This window comes from Gymnoscopelus braueri, assembly GCF_963280865.1.
Source record: "Gymnoscopelus braueri genome assembly, chromosome: 12".
NCBI classification, from domain to species: domain Eukaryota; kingdom Metazoa; phylum Chordata; class Actinopteri; order Myctophiformes; family Myctophidae; genus Gymnoscopelus; species Gymnoscopelus braueri.
Window position 1 is genome coordinate 20,168,554 of NC_137614.1, and position 21,756 is coordinate 20,190,309.

General features: G+C 39.8%; 1 protein-coding gene across 2 annotated transcripts; it reads left to right on the forward strand.

The window, feature by feature from the left end:
• Positions 1–13,485: 13,485 nt before the first annotated feature.
• actr8 (actin related protein 8) lies at positions 13,486–21,631 on the forward strand. 2 transcript variants are annotated; one of them, XM_080444135.1, is made up of 13 exons: positions 13,486–13,751; positions 14,237–14,407; positions 14,625–14,735; positions 15,244–15,348; positions 15,623–15,796; positions 16,082–16,175; positions 16,313–16,445; positions 17,568–17,721; positions 17,899–17,994; positions 18,103–18,243; positions 18,466–18,787; positions 19,326–19,489; positions 20,435–21,631. In XM_080444135.1, exons 1-13 carry the CDS (start codon positions 13,617–13,619, stop codon positions 20,576–20,578), a joined length of 1,944 nt encoding a protein of 647 aa, XP_080300261.1. In that variant the 5' UTR covers positions 13,486–13,616; the 3' UTR covers positions 20,579–21,631. The 2 variants fall into 2 exon arrangements, with proteins under 2 accessions (XP_080300261.1, XP_080300262.1); XM_080444136.1 differs by having other exon boundaries at positions 19,326–19,502; positions 20,435–20,561.
• The last annotated feature ends 125 nt before the right edge of the window (positions 21,632–21,756 follow it).

Genomic DNA, 21,756 nt, shown 5'->3' on the forward strand with positions numbered 1-21,756 from the left:
ATGAAAGTGAGGAAGAGGAAGATGACCAGAGTCACAAGCTGACTAATAGCCAGTTAGACTCGTTTTCTCCAGTGCCTGGTACTTCCAGCTCCACCCCCCTCAAATCCAGGAAGAGCTGTGAAGGGAATGCGTCAGTGGCCTCCCCGCGTTCTCTAATCCCATTCTTGATCGAAGACACAGAGAGTGAAGTTGAGGAAGACAATGAGGAGACTGAGGAAAATGAGGACAATGATGGCGAGAAAAATCTAAACATGCAGCTGATGAATCGAACACTAGATGGAAGTGTTGCAGAGAACCAGGTTATTGAAATAGCTGAAGAAGAGAAATGGTCAGAGGTCAACCATGATTCATCCACAGATGTGTCATTCCAGTCTGAGGAGGAACACAACGGTGGGCAAATTCTAGGAATCCAGGTGATCTCTGGAACTCTAGATGAAGGTGTTGGGGAGAACCAGGATGTTGGCATTGTTGAAGATGAAGAACTGTCAGATATCAAACATGATTCACCCAGAGATGTGCCCTATCAGCCCAGACCTGTTGAAGAAGAACACGATTATGGGCTAAATCCAGTCATGCAGGTGACCGATCAAACTCCAGATGAAAGTGTTGCAGAGAACCAGGCTGTTAAAATTGTTGAAAATGGAAAGGTTGAGACAGTGGATGCCTCTGTTCAGGAGATCATGGACACGTCAGTAATAAAGGATGCCAGCCTTGTCCTGCTTGAGGAAACCAGCCTGTCTGTCCTGCAGATTGCCGAACAGAAAATGGCAACCCAGGAGAAGTTGCTGTCACATCCCCTGTTGGAGGGAAGTCTGGATGTAGACGAGTCACTTTCTGTGGGAAGAGAGAATAAAGAACTCAGACATGTGAGTGTCAATGGCTCTTGTGTCTCTGAGATGGATCAGTCGGTGTACTCATTTACAACTCCCAAGAAGAGGAAAGCAACTGTGCTTTATGAAAGTGAGGAAGAGGAAGATGAACACATGCCCAAGCTGACTAATAGCCAGTTTGATGACTCGTTTTCTCCAGTGCTGGGTTCTTCCAGCTCCACCCCCCTCAGATCCAGGAAGAGCTGTGAAGGAAATGCGTCTGGGGCCTGCAGGTACTCTCCCATCGGGTCCATGATCGAAGAAACAGAGAGTGAAGAAGAGGGAGACAATGAGAATTCTGAGGAAAAGGAGGGAAATGACGGCGAGCAAAATCAAAACATGCAGGTGATCTCTGGAACTCGAGATGAAGGTGTTGGTGAGAATCAGGCTGTTGGAATTGTTGAAGATGAAGAACTGTCAGAGATCAGACCTGATTCATTAAGAGATGTGCCCTTCCAGTCCATACCTGTTGAAGAAGAACACGATTCTGTGCTAAATCCAGTCATGCAGGTGACCGATCAAACTCCAGATGAAAGTGTTACAAAGAACCAGGCTGTTGGAATACTTGAAGATGAGAAATTGACAGAGAGCAAATATGATTCGCCCAGAGAGGCGTCCTTCGACTCCAGATCTGCTGAGGTGGAACACGACTATGAGCAGAATATGAGTATGCAGGAGATTTCTCAAACTCTAGATGAAACTGTTGCACAGAACCAGGCTGTTGAAATTGTTGAAGATGAAAGTGAGGAAGAGGAAGATGACCAGAGTCACAAGCTGACTAGTAGCCAGTTAGACTCGTTTTCTCCGGTGCCTGGTACTTCCAGCTCCACCCCCCTCAAATCCAGGAAGAGCTGTGAAGGGAATGCGTCAGTGGCCTCCCCGCGTTCTCTAATCCCATTCTTGATCGAAGACACAGAGAGTGAAGTTGAGGAAGACAATGAGGAGACTGAGGAAAATGAGGACAATGATGGCGAGAAAAATCTAAACATGCAGCTGATGAATCGAACACTAGATGGAAGTGTTGCAGAGAACCAGGTTATTGAAATAGCTGAAGAAGAGAAATGGTCAGAGGTCAACCATGATTCATCCACAGATGTGTCATTCCAGTCTGAGGAGGAACACAACGGTGGGCAAAATCTAGGAATCCAGGTGATCTCTGTAACTCTAGATGAAGGTGTTGGGGAGAACCAGGATGTTGGCATTGTTGAAGATGAAGAACTGTCAGATATCAAACATGATTCACCCAGAGATGTGCCCTATCAGCCCAGACCTGTTGAAGAAGAACACGATTATGGGCTAAATCCAGTCATGCAGGTGACCGATCAAACTCCAGATGAAAGTGTTGCAGAGAACCAGGCTGTTAAAATTGTTGAAAATGGAAAGGTTGAGACAGTGGATGCCTCTGTTCAGGAGATCATGGACACGTCAGTAATAAAGGATGCCAGCCTTGTCCTGCTTGAGGAAACCAGCCTGTCTGTCCTGCAGATTGCCGAACAGAAAATGGCAACCCAGGAGAAGTTGCTGTCACATCCCCTGTTGGAGGGAAGTCTGGATGTAGACGAGTCACTTTCTGTGGGAAGAGAGAATGAAGAACTCAGACATGTGAGTGTCAATGGCTCTTGTGTCTCTGAGATGGATCAGTCGGTGTACTCATTTACAACTCCCAAGAAGAGGAAAGCAACTGTGCTTTATGAAAGTGAGGAAGAGGAAGATGAACACATGCCCAAGCTGACTAATAGCCAGTTTGATGACTCGTTTTCTCCAGTGCTGGGTTCTTCCAGCTCCACCCCCCTCAGATCCAGGAAGAGCTGTGAAGGAAATGCGTCTGGGGCCTGCAGGTACTCTCCCATCGGGTCCATGATCGAAGAAACAGAGAGTGAAGAAGAGGGAGACAATGAGAATTCTGAGGAAAAGGAGGGAAATGACGGCGAGCAAAATCAAAACATGCAGGTGATCTCTGGAACTCGAGATGAAGGTGTTGGTGAGAATCAGGCTGTTGGAATTGTTGAAGATGAAGAACTGTCAGAGATCAGACCTGATTCATCCAGAGATGTGCCCTTCCAGTCCAGACCTGTTGAAGAAGAACACGATTCTGTGCTAAATCCAGTCATGCAGGTGACCGATCAAACTCCAGATGAAAGTGTTACAAAGAACCAGGCTGTTAGAATACTTGAAGATGAGAAATTGACAGAGAGCAAATATGATTCGCCCAGAGAGGCGTCCTTCGACTCCAGATCTGCTGAGGTGGAACACGACTATGAGCAGAATATGAGTATGCAGGAGATTTCTCAAACTCTAGATGAAACTGTTGCACAGAACCAGGCTGTTGAAATTGTTGAAGATGAAAGTGAGGAAGAGGAAGATGACCAGAGTCACAAGCTGACTAATAGCCAGTTAGACTCGTTTTCTCCAGTGCTGGGTACTTTCAGCTCCACCCCCCTCAAATCCAGGAAGAGCTGTGAAGGGAATGCGTCAGTGGCCTCCCCGCATTCTCTAATCCCATTCTCGATCGAAGACACAGAGAGTGAAGTTGAGGAAGACAATGAGGAGACTGAGGAAAATGAGGACAATGATGGCGAGAAAAATCTAAACATACAGCTGATGAATCGAACACTAGATGAAAGTGTTGCAGAGAACCAGGTTATTGAAATAGCTGAAGAAGAGAAATGGTCAGAGGTCAACCATGATTCATCCACAGATGTGTCATTCCAGTCTGAGGAGGAACACAACGGTGGGCAAAATCTAGGAATCCAGGTGATCTCTGGAACTCTAGATGAAGGTGTTGGGGAGAACCAGGGTGTTGGCATTGTTGAAGATGAAGAACCGTCAGATATCAAACATGATTCACCCAGAGCTGTGCCCTATCAGCCCAGACCTGTTGAAGAAGAACACGATTATGGGCTAAATCCAGTCATGCAGGTGACCGATCAAACTCCAGATGAAAGTGTTGCAGAGAACCAGGCTGTTAAAATTGTTGAAAATGGAAAGGTTGAGACAGTGGATGCCTCTGTTCAGGAGACCATGGACACATCAGTAAGAAAGGATGCCAGCCTTGTCCTGCTGGAGGAAACCAGCCTGTCTCTTCACAATAAAAAACAGTCTGCCCTGCAGACTGCCGAACAGAAAATGGCAACCCAGGAGAAGTTGCTGTCACATCCCCTGTTGGAGGGAAGTCTGGATGTAGACGAGTCACTTTCTGTGGGAAGAGAGAATGAAGAACTCAGACATGTGAGTGTCAATGGCTCTTGTGTCTCTGAGATGGATCAGTCGGTGTACTCATTTACAACACCCAAGAAGAGGAAAGCAACTGTGCTTTATGAAAGCGAGGAAGAGGAAGATGACCACATGCCAAAGCTGACTAATAGCCAGTTTGATGACTCGTTTTCTCCAGTGCTGGGTTCTTCCAGCTCCACCCCCCTCAGATCAAGGAAGAGATGTGATTGGAACGCTTCAGTGGCCTCCCCGCGTTCTCTCATAAGATTCTTGATCGAAGACATAGAGAGTGAAGTTGAGGAAGACAATGAGGAGACTGAGGAAAATGAGGACCATGATGGCGAGCAAAATCTAAACATGCAGGTGATCTATCGAACTCTAGATGAAAGTGTTGCAGAGAACCAGGCTGTTGACATATCTGATGAAGAGAAATGGTCAGAGGTCAACCATGATTCATCCAGAGATGTATCATTCCAGTCTGGTCCTGCTGAGGAGGAACACGATGTTGGGCAAAATCTAAGCATGCAGGTGATCTCTGGAACTCTAGATGAAGGTGTTGGGGAGAACCAGGCTGTTGAAATTGTTGAAGATGAAGAACTCTCAGATATAAAACATGATTCACCCAGAGATGTGCCCTTCCAGTCCAGACCTGTTGAAGAAGAACACGATTATGGGCTAAATCCAGTCATATTGGTGACCGATCAAACTCCAGATGAAGGTGTTACAAAGAACCAGGCTGTTGGAATACTTGAAGATGAGAAATTGCCAGAGAGCAAATGTAATTCGCCTAGAGAGGCGTCCTTCCACCCCAGATCTGTTGAGGTGGAACACAACAATGAGCAGAATCTGAGTATGCAGGAGATATCTCAAACTCTAGATGAAACTGTAACACAGAACCAGGCTGTTGAAATTGTTGAAGATGAAAAGCAATTACAGATCAAAAGTGTTTCAGACAGAAATGCTTCCTTCAGCAAGGTTTTAAGTGACGTTGAGGCAGCAGATGCCTCTGTTCAGGAGGTTATGGACACATCAGTAAGAAAGGATGCCAGTCTTGTCCTGCTGGATGACCGTGACTTGTCCCATCAGAATGAAAAACTATCCACCCAGCATATGCCCGCTGTGAGTTTAAACGAAGAGACCTCTTCTGAAATGACCAGAGGGCTTGAGTCCCTTGAACATTCAGGCATTCAGGTTGAGGATATGATCCATGACATGTTCACAGATGATGACATCATAGACGAACAGGAAATGGCAACACAGGAGAGGATGTTGCTGTCATACCTCCAGCTGGACGGTAGTTTTGATGTAGACAAGTCGCTGGAACTGGCATTATCAACACCCAAGAAGAGGAAAGCAGCTGTGCTTAATGAAAGTGAGGAAGAGGAAGATGACCACAGTCACAAGCTGACTAATAGCCAGTTTGATGACTCGTTTTCTCCAGTGCTGGGTTCTTCCAGCTCCACCCCCCTCAGATCCAGGAAGAGATGTAAAGGGCATGCCTCAGTGGCCTCCCCGCGTTCTCGCATCAGGTTCATGATCGAAGACACAGAGAGTGAAGTTGAGGAAGACAATGAGGACAATGATGGCGTGCAAAATCTAAACATGCAGGTGATCAATCAAACTCAAGATGAAAGTGTTGCAGAGAACCAGGCTATTGAAATAGCTGAAGAAGAGAAACAGTCAGAGGTCAACCATGATTCATCCACATATATGTCATTCCAGTCTTATCCTGCTGAGGAGGAACATGACGGCAGTCAAACTCTAAGCAGGCAGATGATCTCTGGAACTCTAGATGAAGGTGAACATGATTTATTGAGAGATGTGCCTGGACCTGTTGAGGAGGAACATGATTCTGGGCTAAATCCAACCATGCAGGGGATCGATCAATCTCTAGCTAAAAATATTACAAAGAGCCAGGCTGTTGGAATACTTGAAGATGAAACATTGGCAGAGAGCAAATATGATTCACCTAGAGAGGCGTCCTTCCACTCCAGACCCGTTGAGGTGGAACCCGACTATGAGCAAAATATGAACATGCAGGAGATGCATCAAACTCTTGATGAAACGGTTACACAGAACCAGGCAATTGTTGAAGATGATGTGACATTGAGGCAGCAGCCGCCTCTGTTCGGGAGGTTCTGTACACATCAGTAAGAAATGATGCCAGCCTTGTGCTGGAAGACACCGGCCTGTCTTTCCAGAATAAAAAGTCTGTCCTGCAGATGTCCATTGTGAGTTAAAATGAAGAGACGTCTTCTAAAATAACCAGAGCATTCACACCGAGATGTGTCCTTCCTTTTTAGACCTGCTGAGGGGGAACATGATTATAGGAAATCAGCTTGCAACTAAGAGATAGACTGTTATGATGTAACAACCAGGCAGTATGAAGATTTAAAATAAACTATACATTTGCACATGTAGAGAATTTTTATCTTGTGTTGTGTTATCTATTGAGGACTTGTTTGGCAAATTAATTGCTTTTTTCTTTATTTCGTCCTTCTAATTCTTCTAATAAAGATTGAATTGAATTATTTGCTTGATTTGTGTGTTCATAGTTGTCTTTGTTTTGACACTTTAACCCATACAATGCAATAAATGTTCAGTATATATAGAACCATCGCCTGATGTGTCACTCTACAGAATGAAGTTTTGTTTTTATTCTGGCTGCACTTAGATATACCCGCAAACAGCAATTAACAGTAATAGATAGATAGATAGATAGATAGCTACCATTAGCTAGATAGATAGAAAAAGAACAGTCAAAATGTCAAAAAGAGTTCAACCTCTGGATATACTTTTACCTAACAAAGGAAAATTTGTTTAGTTAGTAGTAGTTTAGTAGTTTTTTTAGACTGCATGCATATCAATCTAAATATTAAATAATTTTAAAGAGCACATGAGTCATATTGATATGATGTTACATAAAAATATAAAGCAACTTTGACAGTATCAATTAAGGTTTACATTAAAAAAAACGATGGGAAATGCCATTTAGTAGTTCAAATATTTTTACATTTTGAGAAAGAAGATGCTTGTATTTTACAACATTGTTTTTTAATAGTCATATTAGGGCTTTTCTTATTTTAATCTATCACACCCATCTACATAATATGGGAACCAAGGACTTAATCAGTGTTTTGTGATCAAAGAGCTATATCAAATCACACAGACTCTCAGGTGACCAGACCTGTTGCAATTTAACAAACAGTAACAGATTGTTCATATTGTGTAGAATTGACAACCATATTAGCAGTGGTGTAAAGTAACTAAGTACATTTACTCAAGTACCGTACTTTTGAGGTGTTTTTACCTTACTGGAGTATTTCCAGTTTTCAGAACTTACTTCTACTCCACTACATCCCAGAGGCAAACATTGTACTTTCACTCCACTACAATTATTTGAAAACTTAAGTTACTAGTTAGGCTACTTCTTAGATTTTGACTTTGTTGACTCGGTCACAGGGGTCTCTCCAGCTCTTTAGTAAACAGAATATAGTACATTTTCAGGTAGGTGACACAATTTAAGCCAATCAGGAGAGCACTGAAAATGCATTTTCTGTTCAATAAAGAGCTGGAGATACATGGGAGACTCCTTTTACTGAACAAACACTCTATAGCAATGAGTACTATCAGAATATAGAGCTATTCAACACTTATTTAACCAAAGTAAATCACTTACCCTACCTTTAAACTAAAACATTTATAGACTGGATGAACAAGGACACCTGGTGGTTGTTTCTAGTTACTGCATTATGCCACAAAAGGATGGTTGATCCCTGACTGGCTATGATGGTAACACTTTACTGACATGACACCTGTCATAACCATTTCACAGAGGAGATTGTGTGCACATCTTGTACCTGTATTTAGGCCAGGTGCTTGACATCAAGACAAGAATCATGGAGAAGAAAAGCATCCTCACACTGGTTTAAACTGGAGGACTTGATAACACTTGTTGTAATGGTGGATACAGACACATCAGTGGGCTCAACAGAGATGATGCTGGTAGACTAAATCATGTAGCTAATAAACTGCTCTGGTAGTTGGACATCTCAAGATAGTTATGTGGAAATATTTTATTAACAATCATACCTTCAGGATTTCTAAATACCACTGTAATACCTTGATACCAGCCTAGCTGGTTCATTGACTTCACCTGGTCAGGGTATTTAGATTTTGATTATCATTGCAAAACATACATTACCCACTTCAGCCCATTTCGGCCTTTTGAAAATAACCGATACAAGCTTGTAGATCTTCTATTTCAAAATATTTGTATACATTTTAACTTGTGAAATGGGACATTCTGCATAATGAGTACTTTCTACTTTTGGTACTTTAAGTACATTTTGATACCAATACGTTTGTACTTTTACCCAAGTAAATTTTGAATTCCGGACTTTTACTTGTAAGGGTACGGTCACACCCCACTTTTAATGTACCTATGAGAGCGGATTCTGCCAATGCATTTCAATGGCAATGGTTATGGAGCGGTTGTGGTTATCATTGTGGGATCGCTAAAGCGATCACACTAATGTTATTGCCACTATTTATTATTGTGGGATCGCTAAAGCGATCACACTACTGTTATTGTCAACACCGTTTTTTGACGGCTAACTAGTCCTTCATACTTTTAGCTACAAACTCCGTTCCAACTCTTCAACGTTCGGCCTACTCAGGACATGTCGGCTACCATTTGAATTTTTTTAATAATTTGTACTTTTAGAGATATTTCACTTTTTACTTCTAAAAAACTCCCATTCATTTCAATGGAGAAATTCATACTTTTAGATAGAAACTCCGTTCCAACTCTATAACGTTCAGCCTACTTAGGACATATTGGCTACCATTAGAATTTTTTGAAATAATTTGTACTTTTAGAGATATTTCACTTTTTAAATAGTAAAAATACTTAAAAGTTGATAAAAAGAGTAAAAATACTTAAAAGTTGTAAAAATTTGTAAAAGCTACTTTAAAGTAAATAAAGTGACTAAAAATACTTTAAAGTAAATACCTTGAGTAAAAATACTTAAGAGTACTTATATTGAGTAAAAATACTTAAAAGTACTCAAAATGAGTAAAAATACTTAAAAGTTGAAAAAAATAGTAAAAATACTTAAAAGTTGATAAAAAGAGTAAAAATACTTAAAAGTTGTAAAAATTAGTAAAAGCTACTTTAAAGTAAATAAAGTGACTAAAAATACTTTAAAGTAAGTACCTTGATTAAAAATACTTAAGAGTACTTATACTGAGTAAAAATACTTAAAAGTACTCAACATGAGTAAAAATACTTAAAAGTTGAAAAAAATAGTAAAAATACTTAAAAGTTGTAAAAATTTGTAAAAAATACTTTAAAGTAAATAAAGTGACTAAAAATAATTTAAAGTAAATACCCTTTAGAACCTTTCAAACCTTTAGAACCTCTTAAACCTTTAGAACCTCTTAAACCTTTCAAACCTTTCAAACCTTTCAAACCTTTCAAACCTTTAGAACCTTTCAAACCTTTCAAACCTTTAGAACCTCTTAAACCTTTCAAACCTTTCAAACCTTTAGAACCATTCAAAGCTTTAGAACCTTTAGAACCTTTCAAACCTTTAGAACCTCTTAAACCTTTCAAACCTTTCAAACCTCTTAAACCTTTCAAACCTTTAGAACCTTTCAAAACTTTAGAACCTTTAAAACCTTTCAAACCTTTAAAACCTTTAAACCTTTCAAACCTTTAACTCTACTAACACTATCAATACTCAATACCATCAACATTCTTAGCGATCCCACACTGTTTCTTCAGGAACAGTACCTTCTAGTTGTGGGATCGCTAAAGCGATCACACTACTGTTATTGTCAACACCGTTTTTTGACGGCTAACTAGTCCTTCATACTTTTAGCTACAAACTCCGTTCCAACTCTTCAACGTTCGGCCTACTCAGGACATGTCGGCTACCATTTGAATTTTTGAAATAATTTGTACTTTTAGAGATATTTCACTTTTTACTTCTAAAAAACTCCCATTCATTTCAATGGAGAAATTCATACTTTTAGATAGAAACTCCGTTCCAACTCTATAACGTTCAGCCTACTTAGGACATATTGGCTACCATTAGAATTTTTTGAAATAATTTGTACTTTTAGAGATATTTCACTTTTTAAATAGTAAAAATACTTAAAAGTTGATAAAAAGAGTAAAAATACTTAAAAGTTGTAAAAATTAGTAAAAGCTACTTTAAAGTAAATAAAGTGACTAAAAATACTTTAAAGTAAATACCTTGAGTAAAAATACTTAAGAGTACTTAAATTGAGTAAAAATACTTAAAAGTACTAAAAATGAGTAAAAATACTTAAAAGTTGAAAAAAAGAGTAAAAATACTTTAAAGTAAATACCCTTTAGAACCTTTCAAACCTTTAGAACCTCTTAAACCTTTAGAACCTCTTAAACCTTTCAAACCTTTCAAACCTTTCAAACCTTTCAAACCTTTCAAACCTTTCAAACCTTTCAAACCTTTAGAACCTCTTAAACCTTTCAAACCTTTAGAACCTCTTAAACCTTTCAAACCTTTCAAACCTTTCAAACCTTTCAAACCTTTAGAACCATTCAAAGCTTTAGAACCTTTAGAACCTTTAGAACCTTTCAAACCTTTAGAACCTCTTAAACCTTTCAAACCTCTTAAACCTTTCAAACCTTTAGAACCTTTCAAAACTTTAGAACCTTTCAAACCTTTAAAACCTTTAAACCTTTCAAACCTTTAACTCTACTAACACTATCAATACTCAATACCATCAACATTCTTAGCGATCCCACACTGTTTCTTCAGGAACAGTACCTTCTAGTTTATTATATCACCCCACCCCACCGTTTTTTGACGGCTAACTAGTCCTTCATACTTTTAGCTATTAACTCCATTCCAACTCTACAACGTTCGGCCTACTTAGGACATATTGGCTACCATTTGAATTTTTGAAATCATTTGTACTTTTAGAGATATTTCACTTTTTAAATAGTAAAAATACTTAAAAGTTGATAAAAAAGAGTAAAAATACTTAAAAGTTGTAAAAATTAGTAAAAGCTACTTTAAAGTAAATAAAGTGACTAAAAATACTTTAAAGTAAATACCTTGAGTAAAAATACTTAAGAGTACTTATATTGAGTAAAAATACTTAAAAGTACTCAAAATGAGTAAAAATACTTAAAAGTTGAAGAAAATAGTAAAAATACTTAAAAGTACTCAAAATGAGTAAAAATACTTAAAAGTTGTAAAAATTTGTAAAAAATACTTTAAAGTAAATAAAGTGACTAAAAATATTTTAAAGTAAATACATTGAGTAACAATACTTAAAGGGATATTTCACTTTCAAATAAAATAAACATTTAAAAAATATATTAAAAATAAATGAAAAAAGTAATGGAAAAATCACGGCCCCCTCACGCATTAGAGTGTCCTACTAATGTGTGAGGGGGCCGTGATTTTGCCATAACTTTTTCCATTTTTTAAAAATATTAATTTTTAATGTTTATTTTATTTGAAAGTGAAATATCCCTTTAAGAGTACTTAAATTGAGTAAACATACCCAGTAGTACTCAAATGAGTAAAAATACTTATACCTTCCAAACTTTTCAAACTTTTCAAACTTTTCAAACTTTTCAAACCTTTCAAACCTTTCAAACCTTTGGAACCTCTTAAACCTTTAGAACCTTTCAAACCTTTAGAACCTTTAGAACCTTTAGAACCTTTAGAACCTTTAGAACCTTTAAAACCTTTCAAACCTTTAGAACCTTTCAAACCTTTAGAACCTTTAGAACCTTTAGAACCTTTAGAACCTTTAGAACCTTTAAAACCTTTAAAACCTTTAGAACCTTTCAAACCTTTAGAACCATTCAAACCTTTCAATCCTTTTAAACCTTTCAAACCTTAAACCTTTCGAACCTTTCAAACCCTTCAAACCCTTCAAACCTTTCAAACCTTACAAACCTTTCAAACCTATAACACTACTAACACTATCAATACTCAATACCAGCAACATTCTTAGCGATCCCACACTGTTTCTTCAGGAACAGTACCTTCTAGTTATTATATACTATATTCCCACCGTTTTTTGATGGCTAACTAGTCCTTCATACTTTTAGCTACAAACTCCATTCCAACTCTACAACGTTCGGCCTACTTAGGACATATCGGCTACCATTTGAATTTTTGAAATCATTTGTACTTTTAGAGATATTTCACTTTTTACTTCTAAAAAACTCCCATTCATTTCAATGGAGAAATTCATACTTTTAGATAGAAACTCCGTTCCAACTCTATAACGTTCAGCCTACTTAGGACATATTGGCTACCATTTGAATTTTTGAAATAATTTGTACTTTTAGAGATATTTCACTTTTTAAATAGTAAAAATACTTAAAAGTTGATAAAAAAAAGTACAAATACTTAAAAGTTGTAAAAATTAGTAAAAGCTACTTTAAAGTAAATAAAGTGACTAAAAATACTTTAAAGTAAATACCTTGAGTAAAAATACTTAAGAGTACTTATATTGAGTAAAAATACTTAAAAGTACTCAAAATGAGTAAAAATACTTAAAAGTTGAAAAAAATAGTAAAAATACTTAAAAGTTGAAAAAAATAGTAAAAATACTTAAAAGTTGAAAAAATTAGAAAAAAATACTTTAAAGTAAATAAAGTGACTAAAAATAATTTAAAGTAAATACCCTTTAGAACCGTTCAAACCTTTAGAACCTCTTAAACCTTTAGAACCTCTTAAACCTTTCAAACCTTTCAAACCTTTAGAACCTTTCAAACCTTTAGAACCTCTTAAACCTTTCAAACCTTTCAAACCTTTAGAACCTTTCAAACCTTTCAAACCTTTAGAACCTTTAAAACCTTTCAAACCTTTCAAACCTTTCAAACCTTTCAAACTTTTCAAACCTTTAGAACCTTTCAACCCTTTAGAACCTTTCAAACCTTTAGAACCTTTCAAACCTTTAGAACCTTTCAAACCTTCAACACTACTAACACTATCAATACTCAATACCAGCAACATTCTTAGCGATCCCACACTGTTTCTTCAGGAACAGTACCTTCTAGTTCCCATTGAAATGCATTGGCAGAATCCGCCCTCATAGGTAGAATAAAAGTGCGGTGTGAGCTGGAACTCACTAACGCTCTGAGTCTGAACCAGGGCTAGGTGTGAGCGTGCCCAGAATAATTTCTATATTGCAGTATTGATACTTTTACGTTTTACTTGAGTAAAATGTTTTTATACTTTTTCCACCACTGCGTATTAGCTGTTTAAAAGCATGAACTACTCCTTTAACTGAGCTAAGGGGAAAACTCCAGTCAGCCAATAGGTAGCGCTGCTTCGTATCACGTGGCCAAATACGGAAGTGTGATGTTGTTCTTCAGTGCCAGTGGCAGCAAAGCTCCATGAAGCGAAGTGGCCACAATTTTACATCTTATGATTTGCTTGTTTATGAAAGGAATTTTAAGTTCTCAATCACTTATTTGAAAAATACTGGTTTTGTTAAAACAACGAAACGGTCAAAATGACCCAAGCTGAGAGAGAACAAGAAAACGGGAAGGAGAAGGAAAAAGAGCGAGAGAAAGAGAAAGACAAGGAGCAGCAGCGAGGGGTCAAACGACCCATTGCCCCCCCGGCGATCCCAGAACCTCTTCAAGAAGTAAAGATGTGACTTGAGATAGAATCTAACCCAGAAGTGACTCGTATATGAGTACTATAAAGTTACATCCTTGTCCGAAGCTATAGGGATATTTTTCCATTAGCGTCGGTCAAGGCTGTTCTCACATCTGTCACTAGATTAAAATCCTGATCATACTTGTCGCTTACTTTATATTTACTTAAAAACTAGTATCAACATATATATTTTTGTAACTTGCAGGACTCAAGGTACCATAGGCTTCAGCATCATTTTACCTCGTCACCTTCTACATCTCATCTTAATATATATTCGATTTAATATATGAATTCACTGGGGGATTACATTCACCTGGATAATAAAATAATAGTAAAAACAGTATTTTTAACAGTAATCACAAAATGCCTTTTTTAGTAGGCTGGTGCTGTGGTGGAATTTCCATCGTCATCCTAATGCATGGCTTGAATTGGTATTGTACTGTAGATTATGATGTTCTATCTTTTTTTCAGCAAATACAAAGCAACTTTGTAGTTGTCATCCACCCTGGTTCGAGGTCACTCAGAATCGGCAGAGCAACTGATACGCTTCCAGTGACAATCCCACATGTGATAGGCCGCAGACACAAGCAGAATGGACAGCCCAAACATGAAGATCCATGGCTAATAAGAGAGGGTCTGAATGTAAGTTACTAATGTGATTATAATAGTCTTTAGTCTGCCTGTCTTTATCTAGCTGGCTCATTGTTGTTCCACTGCACTTAAATAACTAGTGTACACAACTTTGTAGATTTAAAAAAAAATCTTATAAATAGGGAATAGGAATATGCAATGGAAAGTTGCATATCCCCGGAGTCCTGGGGACCTTCATTCTATTCCCCTGTACTGCTCTCTCCAACAGAAACCAGAGAGTGGTGAACAGAGGCAGAATGGTCTTAAAATGGTTGATCAGGCCATCTGGTCCAAGAAGATGTCAAATGGGGTCCGGAGGACGCCAGTTTCAGCTGAACAGGTGTGTGTGTGTGTGTGCCGTGCGTGCGTGTGTTGTATGGTGTCTTCTTTGTGTTGGGCATATCTGTGTGTGTGTGTGTGGGGAGGAGAAGGATGCTGTATGTCTTAGTGAGGGTTGCTAATGGCAACAATAAGGCACTTGGTTCCTCTCATCAGCACCACACATTGTTGTTTCCTTTTTTTATTTATAAATCTCATCTTATTCTTCAAACGGCCATAAGATGCTTGTTTCTAGTTTTAGTGATGTTTTTTTTTAAATATTTTTATTAGGGAAAATTGGGAGTACATAGTTACAGAGCTACATAGGTACATTTGTTTTCCCTTTTTTTGTTGCTTCCCCCCCCCCTTTATTTCTGTGTACATTTGCATGGTATGAGGGTTTAAACTTAGAATGTTAGTAAGACTATTGAAGTACAATAAAACAGAACAAATGAGTAAGGATAACAATGCAAAAACAGTGTGTGTGTGTGTGTGTGTGTGCGCGTGTGCGTGCATTCGTCCACCCTCAGGCCAGGTCATACAACCGTCAGATCCGTCCAGGGGTTTTGGACAGCAGCTCCAGGGTGAAGTGGACCAGCACAGCCCACCACCCTCAGTACCTGGTGGGGGACGAGGTCAGTGAGTCTGTGTTAATGAGTCTATATCCTGTGAAATGAGCTACACTTTCTTTGTAGCTCACCCTTTTTGTTTTGGGGTTTGTCATTCTGTCTGCTTGCCTCCCTAACCTCTCCTCCTCATAATGATTCTCTCCATCTTACATTCTCATCATTTGTGACTCTCTCCATTTCTCTGTCCTACTCTTCCTCTGTGTTGTTCTCTCTATCTCTAATGATCTTTCATTCTGTCTCCCAACCTCCATCTTCATTCTCTCCTCCCTTGCTCCTGCAGGCGCTGTATGTGAACCCATCAGATTGTTATGACATCCACTGGCCCATGGTGAGGGGACAGCTCAATGTGCACACTGGCCCAGGGGGCTCTCTGACGGCTGTCCTGACAGACCTGGAGACCATCTGGACCCACGTCATCCAGAAAAACCTTGAGATCCCCCTCAAAGACCTGAAGGTAAAAGACATCCATTATTCATTCACCATTCAGGCATTGTCATTGTCGCTGCGAGTTTGAATCCCTTGAAAGGGCCCATCTCAAAATATGTAATAATAATAATATAATATCTATACTGTGTGTGTGTGTGTGTGTGTGTGTGTGTACACACACACGCACACGCACACGCACACACACACACACACACACACACACACACACACACACACACACACACACACACACAGTATACTGTATGTAGTCAGTATCATGTTTGGCTGTTAACCGTTTCTGATTGGTTGTCAGTATTACAGGTGCATCCTATTGGTGCCTGACATCTACAACAGACAGCACATCAAGGAGTTGGTCAACATGCTGCTTCTTAACATGGGCTTCTCTGGTAATGCATGCCCCCCCCCCCAATACACACACACACACACACACACACACACACACACACACACACACATGCGCGAAGTGCAGTACTCGCTACTACACAATCACAGTGTAACCCTGTGTCCCATCCTGTGCATGCAGCCATCATTGTGCACCAGGAGTCGGTGTGCGCTACGTTTGGCAGTGGGCTGAGCAGTGCCTGTGTGGTGGATGTTGGGGACCAGAAGACCAGCCTGTGCTGCGTAGAGGACGGGGTGTCCCACCGCAACTCCAGGTAGGAGCTAGAAGCCCTGACATGAAACGTTTCCCCATGTACTCTTTTGCTTAATTTACATTTCACGCACCGAAAATAGGCACAAGGGATGGGACGAATCTGAAATTTTTACCTTTTGAGCTAATAGAGCCTGCCTGCTTGCTCAGGGGATAAATTGAATCTTGACCATCAGGTCAAAATTTGTGTCAGATCTTGTGTCTAGGCGAGACATGACCTTTGACACAGTCTAAATGTCTCAATAGAAGAGCAGGGAGACCAAATACAACCACCCCAATTGTAAAGTTATATTGTATTAACTCATTGAGTGCCATTGACGTGTTTCACGTGTTTTTCACTGAATGAGTTAACATACTCTACCATATAGATTGGACTAAATAATTATTTTAAAAGATTTTTACATAGTGCTGCTTTAAGCAAACAACATCAAAGAGATGCTGTGGGATACTATGTGTGCACACTACACAGCATGTTTATTTATGTAAGTTTACAGATGTACATTCTCTGTCAGGAACAAGGAGATATGCTGTTTAGTGCACTAAAACATTATTTTTTAAGTTACTTGTATAGAGACTTTTGTTGGGAAGTGTATCTAGAATAACAAAATCAGTGCACAGTAATTTATTAATATCAAGTTGTATCAAGATGTTAGTCTATGGTTAGAGCCTGCTTTTAAGCTTTTGCAAATATTTTGTATAGTGTCCTCCTCATAGAGCCCTTCAATTTGAGAGGTAATCATTTTGTGGGACAGGGCCATTTTGTGGCACCATCTTTGTGATTGGCACCATCGTTTACACATGCATGCTTGACAATACAATGACATGACCCCGCAGTGAACTAGTAATGGATGGTTGGATGCTTCATCTTCAGATGCTGAACTTTAGCATGCCAATGCCAAACTTGAGCATCACTTTAAAAAAGCTGTATTGCTCCCTTCTCTGAACAATAGAATCATATTGCTGATCGGTCCAGCGGTTTGCGAGATTAGCTCTGCACAAGCACACAGACAGACAGCCTCCTATAGAGTCACACTGTAAAAACAAAACCATTTTTTAAAATGTATTTATAATATATTGTGTACAATTCAACTTGTGTCTGTATGTTATTTTGCCTTTCTGCCTGCAGGTTATGTCTGGCATATGGTGGGTCAGATGTGACTCGCAGTTTCTTTTGGCTCCTGCAGAGGGCAGGCTTCCCCTACAGAGAATGTCAACTGTCCAATAGACTCGACTGTCAGCTACTACAACAGCTCAAAGAGACCTTCTGTCACTTAAATCAGGTTTGTGTGTGTGTACACAACTTGAGGACATCCTACTACCTTCATGAGAGCACCCTTTCAGCACAATTTCGATAACTACCATTGCTCTCCTCAACTGCAAAGAGGAGGACACAGAATTCAGGACTTTGAACACAAACACAATACTTGTTTTTCTTTTCCTCCGCACTATTCCAAAAGGACATATCAGGACTACAAGATCATGAGTTCCGCACACGTTTCCCAGAAGCCCCAGCTCTTCTGTTCCAAGTTCGGCTAGGAGATGAGAAATTACAGGTAATTTATTACAAATGCCAAAGAACAATTTCTGCCTTTTTAGCACACGCACGCACACACACCCAGCATACTCTCTGTCTCTCTCTCATTCACATTTCTTCATTTCAGGCACCTATGGGTCTGTTCTATCCTACAACATTTGGCATTGTGGGTCAGAAGATGACATCACTGCAGTACCGCTCCCAAGGTGACCCAGAGGATCCTCACGATGAGCACTACCTGCTGGGCACCCAGAGTAAACAGGACCAGGTAACACACACACACACACACACACACACACACACACACACACACACACACACACACACACACACATTCACACTCACTATTTATGTCTGTTCCTGCTCTTTGCCTTTCTCTCTCTGTTCACTCCCATTTCCGCTTCATTCTCCCCATCTCCTCCATCTTCAATCTCTTCCTGTCCCTCTCCTTTCTCCCACCTCCCTTTTCTCTCTCCCCACCCTTCTCCAGTCCTCTAAATCCTCTGCAGACAGGAAGACCATCTCCAGACCTGGAGGAGGTGTGGAAGGCGAGCTGAGTGGACAGGGAGGGAGCGGCGACCCCTCTGACCCCCCCAGGGGTGGTGGCGGCGGTGGTGGAGGCAGTGGTTTTGGTGTTGGGAGCCAGACAGAGATGGAACTGGGGCCTTCCCAGGGTGAGGGCCTTCTAGGGGCCGGAGAGGTAGAGGAGCCCCCCTCTAGCCTGCTCTCCAGGAAGACGGCCATCATGAGCCAGTTTGAGAGCAAGGCCCTGGGCCTGGACAAGGCCATACTGCACAGCATCGACTGTTGTGGTGAGGAGCGACATTTAGAAGAAAGCAAATAATGGTTTTAGGACAGGAAGGGCAATTTCTGTAACATAAGACTATGTTCTAAAGGTCCTTGCAAACTGGGGACATGACGAATAAACAATACAAAAATCTCACATCAAAACGACTCGTATAGTCGATGCATCATTCATTCATACAGGTTGATGCCTTTATCCATGGTGAAAAATCAACCTGGTTCCGAATAAAGATCTGTGTGTATGTACGTAGCAATGACACAAACAACAGATCGAAAAGATATACGTATTTTGGAAATGTAATCTCACACAAAAAAAAAGCTGTTGTGTAAGAACTTAAGACTTCTTATTTTATTTATATATATTGTTTTCCACAAACGTATTAATCACAACATGGTGAAAAAACATATTTCCGTTCACAAAGAAATTATATAAAAATAGTTTACATTCTTTTACAAATAAAGAGTAAAAAAATCAATTGCCATCGACTTTTGACACCAGTAGTAAGACCTCCTGTTTAATTAAACATATCTTTCTTTATTTGGTAGCATCTGATGAGACAAAGCGTAAGATGTACAGCTCCATCCTGGTGGTGGGTGGAGGCCTGATGTTCCATGGTGCCCAGGAGTTCCTACTCCATCGCATCATCAACAAGATGCCGCCCTCTTTCAGGAGGCTGGTCGACAATGTGGAAGTCATCACACGTCCCAAGGTGATCTGATACTGTATGTAGTACAAAGACTAACAGACAGTTTTTACTCTCCGAGTTAGATTAACAGAGGATTTTACTGTGTAGGCCTCAACCTGATTGGCAATTCCGTGGTACTTATGGTGAGTGGTGACTCAGCCACTTGGTGAATGTACCACGTAGGCAAAGATCTAGTTGTGAAGGGAGAACGAATCTGCCTCATAGCCTCTTTAACCACTTTAAATCTGGTGTCCCTATTTTCGGCAACTTAGTACATAATATATATATTTTTAAAGCAGATGTAGAAGCTCACAATACATTGAGATGTGTTGTGAGCTTGTAGATCAACTATTTTTGCCGCACAACATTGTCGTTGGACTGCGGTATGTATAAAATAAAGCTTTAGTGGTTACCCCTTTCTGTCCTCCCGGCCTTTTTCTTTTTCCACCGTAATATCGAATAAAACAGAAATGCCTTAATAAAAAGGGTAACTTAGACCTGAAATGGTCCTCAAGAGGGACATGAACTGACTGTAAATGAGAACCTCAATGCCTGTGCTGGAACCATAATCATACACAGGATTTTGGTTAATTCCAAACAAAGTTCAACAAGGAGCTTATTTTACTATCCTTTCCAACCATAGCAATCATCTTCAAAATTGGAATCAAATGTTTTGGTTTACTTTAGAGTGCAGATGATTTCTATTGTCTGTACTTGGTATCCTATAATGCACCCTGGTGGGGATTGGGGAATTTACGCCACCCAAATAATCAATAAATCATCCATGTTACTAAATTCAAATCTGGCATGCATCGGTCACTGGGCACATAAGTAATTTGATGCATTTGCCAGTAGTCAATGGATATTTAACTATATAGATATTTTGTTACTTAATAATTTGACGTTGTTGGTAGGCCACTTAAATATATATTTTAAGTGTAGTGATATACGTGTGTGCACGTTCTGCAGGACATGGACCCTCGTCTGATCTCGTGGAAAGGCGGGGCGGTGCTGGCGTGTTTGGACACCACCCAGGAGATGTGGATCCACCAGAGAGAGTGGGATCGCTTTGGCGTCCGCATGCTACGCGAGAGGGCCGCATTCGTCTGGTGAACACAGAGAATGTCCACATGGAATGAAAACGTCTGCATGCTCCGCGAGAGGGCCGCTTTCGTCTGGTGACCACAGAAAATGTCCACATGAAATGAAAACATCTGCAAGGGCCGTATTTGTCTGGTGAACACGGAGAACACACACCAGTATTATGCTCCCATATGCAAGTATTTAATGGTGGTAACGTTTCGAGTCACCAGGCTCTTCCTCAGACCTTGGGACACAGAGACCATCCACATGAAATGAACTAGTAAAACAAATAAGGCAAAGTACATACTGTAAGACAAAGGTCAGTATGGTGGTAGAGAAACAGGGTTCAAGTCTCATGTGTCACTGTACTGCTGAAGTGGCCTTTAGCAAGGCACTGAGTCCCTAGTATTCCCCTCTGCTCTGTGGCTCCCCCTGTGCTTGGACCTTCATGTGGAGGAAAGGGAGGCTTCTGCTTTGGCAGTCATAAAACAATTTCAAATGCAATGTGTTGTGAGCTTGTAGATCGCCTACTTTCGCTATTCGTCTTACAATGAAGTATATTGAAGAGAATAATTTGGATATTAAAATGGTTCAGAGAGAGAGGAACCAGAGGGAATACACATGGGAGACATCAGAGAAGATTAGAAAATACTGTCCTAAACTGTTTGTTTTTCCAACATGATAAAGCTGAAACATGAGATGGTTGCCAACTAATTTATAAGTACCAGTATGTGTGCATCCCAGTGGTTAAAACCCATACCATGTTTATATATCTCTCCTGCCTCTCACTGCATCCTTCTGAAATGAAATGAATGCCAGTACATGATTTTTGTACATTTTAATCACAAATCTGAATCTGTATTAATTGTCACCCAGTGTATTTTCTTTTTCCCCCGACAAACTGAAATGGGTTCTTCAACCTCTTAATAGTCTGTACATACTAGTGCACCAACATTTTTCACTAGACACGGCAACTTTATAACTAAATAAATTTAAACAAAACCTTTCTCTACCCTTGGGTATTACTATGCTTACTTGTCAAAGCTCCAGACCATCTGATGAGCAAATGTTTAAACAGGATGTGTATAGGCTCAAATGTCACATCAAATCTATAAGCAGTAGCAAAAGTTTATTTAATGGTATAAAACTATTTGAGTTAAATAGTATAAAGTTCCAGATACATTATCATTAGAACTTGTGGTTCTGGA

What these genes read in the sequence shown, in the direction of transcription:
- actr8 (XM_080444135.1), top strand. Translation starts at nt 13,617, where the DNA reads ATGACCCAAGCTGAGAGAGAACAAGAAAACGGGAAGGAGAAGGAAAAA. An exon ending in TCCCAGAACCTCTTCAAGAA is followed by an intron (nt 13,752 to 14,236) that starts GTAAAGATGTGA and finishes TCTTTTTTTCAG; the next exon opens with CAAATACAAAGCAACTTTGT. An exon ending in TCCCCCTCAAAGACCTGAAG is followed by an intron (nt 15,797 to 16,081) that starts GTAAAAGACATC and finishes ATTGGTTGTCAG; the next exon opens with TATTACAGGTGCATCCTATT.